The sequence below is a fragment of the Saimiri boliviensis genome, chromosome 7 (assembly GCF_048565385.1).
Source record: "Saimiri boliviensis isolate mSaiBol1 chromosome 7, mSaiBol1.pri, whole genome shotgun sequence".
Taxonomy (NCBI): domain Eukaryota; kingdom Metazoa; phylum Chordata; class Mammalia; order Primates; family Cebidae; genus Saimiri; species Saimiri boliviensis.
In genome coordinates, this window is record NC_133455.1 from 22,584,693 (window position 1) to 22,596,859 (window position 12,167).

Consider the following 12,167-nt stretch of genomic DNA (forward strand, 5'->3'; position numbering starts at 1 on the left):
AAAGGCAGGAGCTGCCCTCATCTCAATAGTTCACTCAATAGTCTCGAGAAGGAAACAGTAGGGCCATGCTGATTTCCTTGATTCCTCTTCTATCACATCCCATCCCCAAACCACACACTAGTAAAGAACTCCAGCATACTCAACGAAACTACAGGGCTACCCTGGAATCTTTCGCTGATGGCTCCACAGATACTGACAATGATTCCAGGCAATCATAACAGTCTTCACTTAGTGGCAAGATTAGACCCAATTTCTATACTCCTGATCCTCTAACCTTAAAATCTGCTTTTTAAGAAAATTTCAAACAAATCCCTACTATTAGTTTATATGCTTATCCTTTAGAGCACAATCTTTGGTGTCACACAAGCCCAAGTTCCAATCTGCCACATCCTGTGTGGCCACAGGATGCAAAGAAGGAAGATGTGTGAAGCCTGCCTGCCACGTGAGCTCACAGAGTAGAGGTGACCCAGCATGGTGGAAAAGTATAAGGTCCCTGGGGCCAGACCGCCTGGATCCCTGTCTCAGCTCTGCCACTTTCCAGCTGTGCGGCCGTGAGCAAGCTCATTCATCTCCCTGTGACTCATCTGCCAGACAGTGATGTAACTGAACCTACCTCCTAAGACTGCCAAAAGGCTTTGAAGACATCAGACACGTACAGCACTTAGAACAGTGCCTGGCACCTGCTCCAAGCCTTCCAGTAACAGCCATCATTCCTCATAATAGGTCTTCCCACCCTCACTGGCCCAACCTCCAGGACATTCATCACTAAATACATAACTCATTGAGTGCCCAGTACATACTGGATGCTGCCTTAGAAATAAGGATATATCATGAATAGGCTGATGGGCTGCTGCCCCCACAAATGGTTCCAGTTTTGAATGGTAGAATCCAAGCACTCTCTAGGGGTTGGAGGGAGGTGAGAGCTAGCCCACTGCGTAACTTTCAGACTGCATTCCCGGGAGCCCTGGTGCTCTTCACTAGGAACAAAACGGAGAGAGGAGGAGGCTGGGCAGGTGGAAGGCTTCAGGCCCCATCCCTGCTCTAACCAGCACAGCTTCAGATTCAGTCTGTTATATACTCTAGGGAGGTTTCCACTTCAGGCTGCATTTGAGAAAGGGTTTCTATTTTTTTTTTTTTTTTTTGAGACGGAGTTTCGCTCTTGTTACCCAGGTGAGAAAGGGTTTCTGTAACTAAAACAAGTTTGAAAACACCTTCACAGAAGAGGGGATCCAGCCCCACACACCATCATGTGAGATCCAAAGTCACGTGGAACCCCAGGGCTCCTGGGGATGCAGTCTGAAAGTCATGCAATGGGCTAGCTCTCACCTCCCTCCAACCCCTTTCAAACGTCTCCTTCACACACATTTGTGTCCAGAGCATCAGTGAAGTCAATCACAACTGATGCGTCCCCATCCTGAGTGCGTCCCTTATGCAGACTCTGCACCAGCACCTCATGTGCTTCTCCCACTCGACCTTGCATCATGCCTCTGTGCAAACGCTTACCATCCACTTGACAGAGGGAGACCGTGGTGTCAGTCAGACAAGAAAATAATGGCAAAGCTGAGTTTTGAACCTAGGCTGGCCAGTTCCACAGGCTGGGGGACTATGACAAAGCCACAAACTCAGGCCTCCTTGGGGACTGTGTTCACAGGCAGGCCTAGGGCACAGAGCCTAGAAGAAGGGGTGAGGGATCCACATTCCTTCTGACATAGCCACGAAGAGACCTTGGCATCCTGACTACAACCAGACAGACCCCTCAGCTGGGGTGATAAGGCCTTGAAAAGAACTCACCCTCAAATCAAGCCCTGAAGGTACACTGCGGCACATGCCTCCCACACGGTGTGGACGCCCACTGAGCAAAGTGCTTACAGCTTCTTCCCTGGACAGGCAACCTGGGAGCTGGCCAGCTTTCTCAACAAGAGACCAAGAAGAGAGCAAGGGACGGCCTGAATGTCCAAAAGTCAATCACACCCACTGCTGGTCATGACAGTGGTGTCACTGAACCACAGAAGAGCACAAAACCATAACAATGGAGGCAGCTGGAGAGCCCAGAAGTGTGACTCCCACCAAGGAGTTTCCCTATTGCACTTCTGCCTGCTTTTCACAAATGTACTTGTTATTGGCAACAAGGTCCGCTTCTAATTGTAACTGTATTCATTTAAAAGGGCTCAGAAATAAAAGTATCATAAACTATCTTACTTTCCATTATAAAATACTCTTACCTTTGTTCTTGAATCAGGAACCTAGATAAAAAGAAATCACAAAAAATTGTGTTAAGTACAACAAAAAGAAGCATTTTCATTGCTTTTTCAGAGCTTGGGTTAAAGAGTATATTCACCTTATTAAAGGTTTCACAAAGAAGAAAACAGAATTTCCTTAATCAAGACTTCCTATTAATCAAAGAGGTCACACTGTGTTTTCCTTCTATCTTCATGTCCTCCAGGTGGAAGCTCACCACACTAGCCTCAGGAAGCCTCCATGCTCCAGGGTCATTATTCTGTATTTCCACATGGCCTCACTGCCATAAGCACTGTAGGAAGCACAGTTCTTGCCCTCCTGGTCACTCTCACTGTACCTGTCCATACTGAAAGGCCATCATTGCTTGACCAGACGATTTCCACAGCCTCCTAACTAGTCTTCCTGCCTCTGGCCCAAGCCTCCTTGATGACAAACTCTTGCCTCCCCAGTAGAGCCAGAGTCGTCTTTCTGAAGAGCCCACTGGGAGATGTGGGGAGGGAAACAAATAGACATGTTTGGAGAAACCTGTGCTGAAAAAGAACTGCACCTGGATGCCCGAGGGGTTACTTCAAGACAACTGTGAGGTCAAGCTAACTGGAAGAATTCACAAGCCTAGATGGCTGACTTACATGAGAGAGATGGGGAAAAGGAAGGAAGAGGAGAAGGTTACAGGCCAGGCGCAGTGGCTCACGCCTGTAATCCCAGCACTTTGGGAGGCCAAAACGGGCAGATCAAGAGGCAGGAGATCAAGACCATCCTGGCTAACATGGTGAAATCTCATCTCTACTAAAAATACAAAAAATTAGCCAGACGTGGTGGCACATGCCTGGAGTCCCAGATACTTGAAAGGCTGAGGCAGAAGAATTGCTTGAACTCAGGAGGCGGAGGTTGCGGTGAGCCGAGATCATGCCATTGCACTCTAGCCTGGGCAAGAAGAGTGAAATGCCATCTCAAAAAGAAAAAAAAACACAAAAAAAATTAAGTCCAGATAAATAATGGTGCCATGAACCACTCTACTCCTACACTCCTCATAAAAAGGAAATTGGGAAGGGGACCCTTATAACAATAATCATATGTTTCTGGCAGGGGGATTGTTTTGTTTGGTTGAGAGACCAGGTCTCACTCTGTCACCCAGCCTGGAATACAATCAGCTCACGGCAATCTCAGCCTCCTGGGCTCAAGCGATCCTCCTGTCTTAGCCTCCTGAGTAGCTGGGACTACCGATGTGCCCAACCATGCCCCACCAGTTTTTTATTTTTTGTAGAAACAGGGTCTCACTATGTTGCCCAGGCTGGTTTTTAAACTCCTAGCCTCAAGTGATCCTCCTGCCTTGGCCTATCATGTCTTTTAATCATTGAAAAAATCTTCTTTGCTTGCCACCCTCCATCTCATCTGTCATGTTGGCCAGTGGCCTTACTCATTTCTTCAGTTTAGGGTTCAGTCACCGCAACCAGAGAAAAGGGGCCCTTTCACCACCATGCCTTCTTCTCCTGTTTCCTGTGCTTTCCTGACTGCCTGTATCATCTGCCAACCAGAAAGTGGATTTCCTCTTATTTTCTGGCTTGCTTCTGAAAGAGATCCCTTTGGGGGGCTAATAAGATTATTTCTGTCACAGATATGCATATGTTTTCTGAAGTTCTCTGTCACAGACATGAAGATGATTTCTAAAGTTTTTAGTTATTAGTAAAGATTTGTTTTTATTCAGGAGACAGATATTATTGGTTACCATCAAAATGAATGAAAGAAAAAAATCAACAAAAGCAAAATACGAGCTAACTATATAAAAATAAAAATTATTTAAAGGAGTATTTCAACAATCACTGATACAAAAGTACTGGAGAAATTTAAACTCGAGTGTCAATCACGTACTGAAATTATTCTGTACTTGTCATATTTTAAAAGGGCACAAAGAACAGAAACATACCTAATGAATCAGTTCCACTTCAAAATAATTCTTACCCTCCGAATTTCTGGGCTGCTGTAAAAAGCCATGCTGAGGGCTTCAGTTTCTTCACACTGTTCTAAATTTATTTTTCTGGTGCACTTAACAGCCTGGTTCACCAGAAATGCTGGAAATCATTAACATTCCCAAGGAAAAAGAAATACAAAAGAGAAGAAATTTTTTAATTGTCCAATGGCAAAAAAAAAAAAAAAAAAAAATTGTAATCTAAGTAAAACTGTAAAATAAGTTACAACACAGAAATACAATTTTATTGTTGTTGTTATTTGTTTTTTATGTTTTGTTTTTAGGAAACAGTTTCCCCATGTTGCCCAGGCTGGTCTCCAACTCCTAACCTCAAGAGATCCACGCGCCCTGGCCTCCCAGAGTGCTGGAATTACAGGCGTGAACCACTGTAGCTGGCCTACAATGTTTTAAACAGGGTTTTAAATTATATTTCAAATAGGTAATACATTTATGAGATTCAAAATTCAAAAAGCGCAAAAGGATAATGAGTAAAGTCCCCCTCCAATCACTGTCCTGCCCTCCAGCTACCACCAATTCCCTTCTCCAGAGGCAACTGGTATGAAGCTTCTTGTGTATTTTTCTGGAAATATTCTATGCAAATATAAGCAAATATATGTGTAAAAAACATCATATATTTGAATTACTGTTACTTTCCCCTTTTGGAAACAAATGTACAATATATACACTATTCCGCCCCTCATTTTGTTCACTGAACAATGTATCTTGGAGATTGGCCTGTTGCTACATGAAGCAGCTCCTCCTTTCTTGGGGATAATTAATATATTATAGATGTGGCATAATTATTGTACCAGTTCCTTATTAATGAACATTTAAGTTGTCTCCATCTTTGCTATCACCAACAATACAGCAATCTAGTATTTCTCACGTGGGCCAGAATTTCTGTAGGATCAACTCCTGGAAATAGAACAGGTGGGCTGAAAAGCACATTCATTCGTAATTTGGATACAAATTGCTAAGCTGCCCCTCACCAAGGCTGTACCAATTTATAGTCTTACCAGCTGTTTAGGTGAGTGCCTATTTCCCCACAGCTTCAGTTTTTTTTGAGCTTTGCCAATCTGACAGGGGAAAACAGTATCTCAGTTTGGTTTGGTTTTTTGGTTTTGCAGGGGGTGGGGGTTGTCTTTGGTTTGGTGGGGTTTTTTTTCGTTTTTTTTTTTTCCTTTTTGAAACAGGGTCTTGTTCTGTCACACAGGATGGAACGCAGTGGTGCAACTGCAACCTTCACCTCCCTAGTTCAAGCAATCCTCCTACCTCAGCCTCCTGAGTAGCTGGGACTACAGATGTGCACCACCATGTCTGGCTAATTTTTATATAAAGACAGGGTTTCGCTATGTTGCCCAGGCTCAAACTCCTAGTCTCAAGCAATCCACCCACCTCAGCCTCCCAAAGCACTGGGATTATAGGCATTAGCTGCTTCATCCAGACTTTGGTTTGGGTTTAATGTACACTGTTCTTGGTGTGTGCAAGATTGTCTTCTCAGCAGAATACATTTTCCTATTGTCCATTACTTAGCTTCTTCATAGTAAGGCCCCTTGGGGATAGGAGAGCCAAGCCTGCTGCCTTCCACTGCCTAGGGGTCCATTCTGCAAACTACTGGAGGCTCCCGAACAGAGAGGAGCATAGGGGAGCACAGGCTGCAGGCCAACTGCATAGGGTCCATCCCAACTCCCCCACTGCCTGAGTGAACCTAAGCAAGAATCTGCACATCTGTTTCCTGATTTAAAAAATGAAGACACTAACCTGGCCTCAAGGTTAGTGAGGCTTTAAGGGAAAGCAAATGCAAGCACTTAACACAATACCCAGCACACAGTAAGTGCTTAATAATTGTTAGCTGTTGATACACTTTAGAACTTTCCAACAACTGGAAGTGTTCAACAACTGAGAAGGCTGTTTTCTGGTAGTGAGTTCCCCATCACTACAAGTGCTCAAGCAGTGACTGCATGTGGTAGAAAAGACTGGCCCTGGGCCGGGCACGGTGGCTCACGCCTGTAATCCTAGCACTTTGGGAGGCCGAGGTGGGTGGATCACCTGAGGTCAGGAGTTCAAGACCAGCCTGGCCATCATGGTGAAACCCCATCTTAAAAAAAGAAAAAAAAAAAAAAAAAAAAGACAAGACTGGCCCTGGGTGGGAAATTGAAATACATGACCTTTAAGGCCTCTTTTAACCCAAAGACTCTGTTTCTAGTTATGAGGCCTGTTTAATTATGACTACTATAAATGTAAAGTATTAGGTTGGTGCAAAAATAATTTTGGTTTTGGTCACTACTTTTAATGACCAAAACCACAACTACTTTTGCACCAACCTAATAACAGCAAATGTTTAAGGAGAGAAGAATGGCCACTTTCTTACCTGCAGGGTTATTATCAGTGCACAGAGACGAAGTCAGGGAAGAAGGAAATCTCAGAAACGAATCTGAAGTCTGCAGAGGAATTCCATACTGCAAACAGTCAACATAATGACAACCAACAGTCATTATGGCATAATTAGGCATTCATTCAACACTATTGGGCATCTACAGTGTGCCAAGAAGTACTGCAGGCGTCAGGGACACAGTGATGAGCAAAAAACAGATGTGGTCCTTGCCCACCATAAGTTCACATCTAGCTATGTTCATCACTTTTTAAAGGATGTGTGTTTCTGGGTGTGCATGTTACTGTATTTGTAGGCTTCTCAGTCATGGAATTCCTCTGGAAGAGTGCATGAGACACTGACATAAGGGTTTGCCTCTGCAGACAGGCACCAAGGGACTGGACACAGGGGTGAGAGAATCATTTTTCACCAGCATTAATTATTTAAATAACACAGTATACATTAAAATCATAAAAATCATTTTTTATAAATCAATTTTATGAAAGAATGCCTTCTTTCCCAAAACCAAATTCCACAAAATTATTTCCCAATCTTCAAAACTAAAATTGATATCTATTAGGCTTATAGCCAATTTTCTCAAATTTGAAAGTTTATCCAAATGCTTTAGTGCCAGCAGGAATATGCGAAACAAGTCCTTCCACTCACTAGAACTGAGAGTGTAAAGCACTGGAATTTTTCTGGAGGGCAATCTGGTATCAATACTTAAGTTTTCCATTCATTTTTACCAAACTAACTCATTCATAGGAATATATCCTAAGGATTTAATCAGAGAAGTGTACAAAAATATATGAGACTGTTCATTGTGGATTATAACAGCAAAAACTGGAAACATGTCTGTTAAGACTGGAACAGCTCAGATACATACACAGAAAAAGAATATTCTGTTTGTTTGTTGTTTTTTGAAATGGAGTCTCACTCTCTTGCCCAGGCTGGAATGCAGTGGCACAATCTCAGCTCACTGCAACCTCTGCTTCCTGGGTTCAGGCAATCCTCATGCACAGTCTCCTGAGTAGTTAGGACTACAGGCATGTGCCGCCACACCCAGCTAATTTTTGTGTTTTTAGTAGACATGGGGTTACACTATATTGTGGAGGCTGGTGTGGAACTCATGACCTCAAGTGATCTGCCCACTTCAGCCTCCCAAAGTGCTGGGATTAAAGGCGTCAACCACCGCACCCAGCCAATAATATTTTGTAACTGCAGCTCCAGGCAAGGTGGCTCACACCTGCAATCCCAGCACTTTGGGAAGCCAAGGGCAGCAGATCACCTGAGGTGAGGAGTTCGAGACCAGACTGGCCAATATGGTGAAACCCCATCTCTACAAAAATACAAAAATTAGCTGGGCATGATGGTGAGCGCCTGCAATCCCAGCTACTCAGGAGGCTGAGATGGGAGAATCGCTTGAACCTGAAGGGTAGAGGTTGCAGTGAGCCGAGATCACGCCACTGCACTCCAGCCTGGGCAACAGAGCAAGACTCTGTCTCAAAAAATATATGTATATGTATTTGCAGCTCTATCACTAGTTCTGACAAGTTACTTTCCTGTGCTTAAGTTTTTCTCATCAGGTAAGTGGAGACAATAGTGCATCCCTCCCAGGGGGGTGCATAAAGTAATTCCTGAAAAGCTCTTCACAGTGCCTGGCACATGGAAAATGCTCAATGGTTACTTTTACATTGTCTTGGGAAGATGCACACGATTTATCACTGAAAAAGGAGTTTTCTAGAACAATGCGGATAGCTATAAATCCCACTTCTATACAATACCATATATACATTATAATAGACATATTTAAAAATCAGAAAGAATACATATCAATCTTTTCAAAGTGATTTGCAGTATGAATTTTAATGGATACAGGGATCTTTCAACTTTTACTTATATGCCTCTATACTTTGAAGTTTTAGAATTAGTACATGTTGCTTTTACATTTTGCTTTGAAAAAAAGATGCTTCCCTGTAATCCCAGCATTTTGGGAGGCCAAGGCGGGTGGATCACGAGGTCGAAAGATTGAGACCATCCTGGTGAACATGGTGAAACCCCGTCTCTACTAAAAATACAAAAAATTAGCTGGGCATGGTGGCACATGCCTGTAATCCCAGCTACTCAGGAGGCTGAGGCAGGAGAATTGCTTGAACCCAGGAGGCGGAGGTTGCGGTGAGCTGAGATCGTGCCATTGCACTCCAGCCTGGGTAACAAGAGCGAAACTCCATCTTAAAAAAAAAAAAAAAGAAAAAGAAAAAAAGATGCTTCCAAAAAAGTTAAGGTTCATTCAAAGTTAATATGTGTCACATTTAAAGGTGTACTACTGAATAGACATAAAACAGCAACATCTTCCAAAATCTGTAAAACTAAATACAATTTTGAGAAGATGACCAGGCATCCAACTAATCTACTGCAAGATCTCAGCATTTGGCTATATATTTTAAGGTTGAGGTGAATGAAGAACTCTGAAGAGACAAAATACAAGTTTATCACAGAATATACAACTTTAAATCCTATTCAGAATTCAAATATTCAGATTTAATTTTCATGATCTTTGATTTGCAGGCATGAACATTAAGTTTTTTAGTCTATAGTATCAACTCTATGTCTCAGAGAAGCCAGTTTTGCTAGTAACCTTGGAAATTAACTTACAAGGACAAGATATTTGCGATGGGATGAAAAGAATCAATGAAGTTCAGGCTCACCTCATATTTAGCAGTAGAAGGAACATCCAGTTTGGTTGTGAAAGAAGTATCTGATTCAGCATTCAATGTAAAACCATCAGCTGTTCTCATCAATGTATCAAAACTGTTTTCATCAGGCACTTCCGGATTAATAAAGGATAATGCAGGTTTATCTGTTTTTTTTAAAAAAAAAAAAAACAAAAAAACAGTATTTAGGCCGGGCGCGGTGGCTCAAGCCTGTAATCCCAGCACTTTGGGAGGCCGAGGCGGGTGGATCATGAGGTCGAGAGATCGAGACCATCCTGGTCAACATGGTGAAACCCCGTCTCTACTAAAAATACAAAAAATTAGCTGGGCGTGGTGGCGCGTGCCTATAATCCCAGCTACTTAGGAGGCTGAGGCAGGAGAATTGCCTGAGCCCAGGAGGCGGAGGTTGCAGTGAGCCGAGATCACGCCATTGCACTCCAACCTGGGTAACAAGAGCAAAACTCCGTCTCAAAAAAAAAAAAAAAAAAAAAAAAAAACAGTATTTTAAATCAGTATAAAATATATGTATAATATGTATGAGCTATATATAGGTTTTGGAAACAGTTTCTGGTAGCACTAGGCTGATGTAAAAAAAAAAAAAAAAATAGAATCTTGGCACAGGTGCGGTGGCTCACGCCTATAATCCCAGCACTATGGGAGGCCGAGTTAGGCAGATCACCTGAGATCAGGAGTTCAAGACCAGCCTGGCCAACATGGTGAAACCCCATTTCTACTAAAAACACAAAAATTAGCTGGGCATGGTGATATGCACCTGTAATTTCAGCTACTCAGGCAGCTGAGGCAGGAAAATCGCTGGAACCTAGGAGGCAGAGGTGGCAGTGAGCTGAGAGGGTATCACTGCACTCCAGCCTGGGCGACAGAGCAAGACTGTCTCAAAAAAAAAAAAAAAAAAAAAAAAAAAGTGTCCTTTTCCATATTCACTTCTCCCAGGATCTTTTAAGCTTATTATATAAACAGGACCTCCAGACTCAGCCTGATTCTTCTAATAATGGGAAAGTAATGGTTTCTAGCACGTACAAGTAAACGGTACATCAGAAGCCATTAATAATCTATTTCTCCAGCCTCTGGACTGATGAGTCTGCTGTATCAACCTGTAAGGAGCAGCTCTCTCCAGATGGCTATGGGAATGAAAGAATCCAATTTCTACCCTCACACAGCCACCATGAAAGCCCAGAAGCAAAATGTGCTGTGTACACAAGAGAGAGGCTGGCACATTCACTGGGCTGGTGTTATGGTAGTGAACCTGACAGTCCCTGGCCAGTCATCACTTCAGATTACAAATCATACAGAGCACAGAGCCTGTTTTCAATCACAAGAGAACAAAACCAAAATCTATAAAGATATTCTGAAAATATGACAAGAGTTTAATTGACAAAAGCATAAACATGTCTCTGATCTTTGATATCGTGATAACATTTTACATGTACATGTACTTTGGATCAAGACATATATTTGAGCTAAATGCTCAGATAAAAATAAAGATCCTGTTTTCATGCAAATATTCTTAGTAAAAATAAAAGAAAAAAAGGAAATAGAAACCACAGGTAATGTTCAAAGCTGAACCTGATTTTCAACCATTAAACTAGGAGGAAATAAAGCTAAAAAAAACACACGTATATATAGAAACCTGGATTCCTATATATGCCTGCATATTATAAACACCTTTGAGATAAGTATAAGGTTTCAAAAGACAACTACACGAGCATAGTTACTTTTAAAGAAAATGTGCATGCCCACAGGTCTATAAAGTTACTTCCTGTAACCTGTGACATGGTCTCTAAAGATAATACACTATATATATATATACCAAAACATAGAATAATTGTTTTAAATCTGAGGGCTGAGCAAGGCCTCAGATTTTATAATCTCAGCACTTTGGGAGGCCGAGGCAGGAGGATCACTTAAGGTAAGGAGTTTGAGACCAGCCAGGCCAACATGGTGAAACTCTATCTCTACTAAAAATACAAAAATTAGCTAAGTGTGTTGGTGGATGCCCCTAATCCCAGCTACTCGGGAGGCTAAAGCAAGAGAACCACTTGAACCCAGGAAGCAAAGGTTGCAGTAAACCAAGATCAATGCCACTGCACTCCAGCCTGGGCAACAGAGCAAGACTCTGTCTCAAAAAAAAAAAAAAAAAAAAGAAAGAAAGAAAGAAAAGAAAAAAGAATAAAACAGGGCCCGGCACAGTGGCTCACACCTGTAATTTCAGCCCCTTGGGAGGCTGAGGTGGGCAGATCACCTGAGGTCAGGAGACAGACCAGCCTGGCCAACACAGTGAAACCTCATCTCTACTAAACACAGAAATAAGCTGGGCATGGTGGCACACACCTGTAATCCCAGCTACTCGGGTAGCTGAGACAGGAGAATTGCTTGAACCCAGGAAGTGGAGGTTGCAGTGAGCCGAGATTGTGCCACTGCACTCCAGCCTGAGTGATGGAGCAAGACTCCATCTCAAAAAATAAAAATAATACAATAAATCTGAGACATTTTTCCATTACTTTGAGAAAAGCTATCCAGAGTTTCACGTCAATGTCAAATACTTACAGTTTGTAGTATGAATGCAGAAAATAGATGGATTAATCTGGTCAACAAGTTTAAATACCCTTTGAGGTGGGTTTGCTGTAAAATTCAATGAATAGATGGCTGCTTTTTGACTACAAAACTGGTTGTCACCCCTGAAAATTAAAAAAAAAAATACAAAGTTACAAGACATAAGCACACAATCTTAGCAAGATTATTTAAAAATTGTCAGATGCTTGTACTGTATTATGTTAACAGTTATGTGGAGGATATTTATGAAAGTATGATATTACATTAGAATTGAATCCATTTTTTTTTTTTTTTTTTTTTTGAGACG

The 12,167-nt window shown here is 42.2% G+C and overlaps 1 protein-coding gene across 7 annotated transcripts in view; it reads right to left on the bottom strand.

Moving 5' to 3' along the window:
• The window catches only part of TCTN1 (tectonic family member 1), a 34,315-nt gene that overhangs the window by 13,667 nt on the left and 8,481 nt on the right, over positions 1 to 12,167 (bottom strand). For all 7 annotated transcript variants that reach the window (XR_012518339.1, XM_074402238.1, XM_074402239.1 and 4 more), the window contains exons 3-7: positions 11,855 to 11,985; positions 9,284 to 9,435; positions 6,576 to 6,663; positions 4,198 to 4,307; positions 2,223 to 2,243 (exon numbers count right to left, since the gene is read on the bottom strand). Coding sequence is in view for 6 of the 7 variants with exons in the window: in XM_074402238.1 (XP_074258339.1) it covers positions 2,223 to 2,243; positions 4,198 to 4,307; positions 6,576 to 6,663; positions 9,284 to 9,435; positions 11,855 to 11,985 (502 nt within the window). In the remaining variant the exon portion in view is untranslated. The remainder of the gene's footprint in view (positions 1 to 2,222; positions 2,244 to 4,197; positions 4,308 to 6,575; positions 6,664 to 9,283; positions 9,436 to 11,854; positions 11,986 to 12,167) is intronic.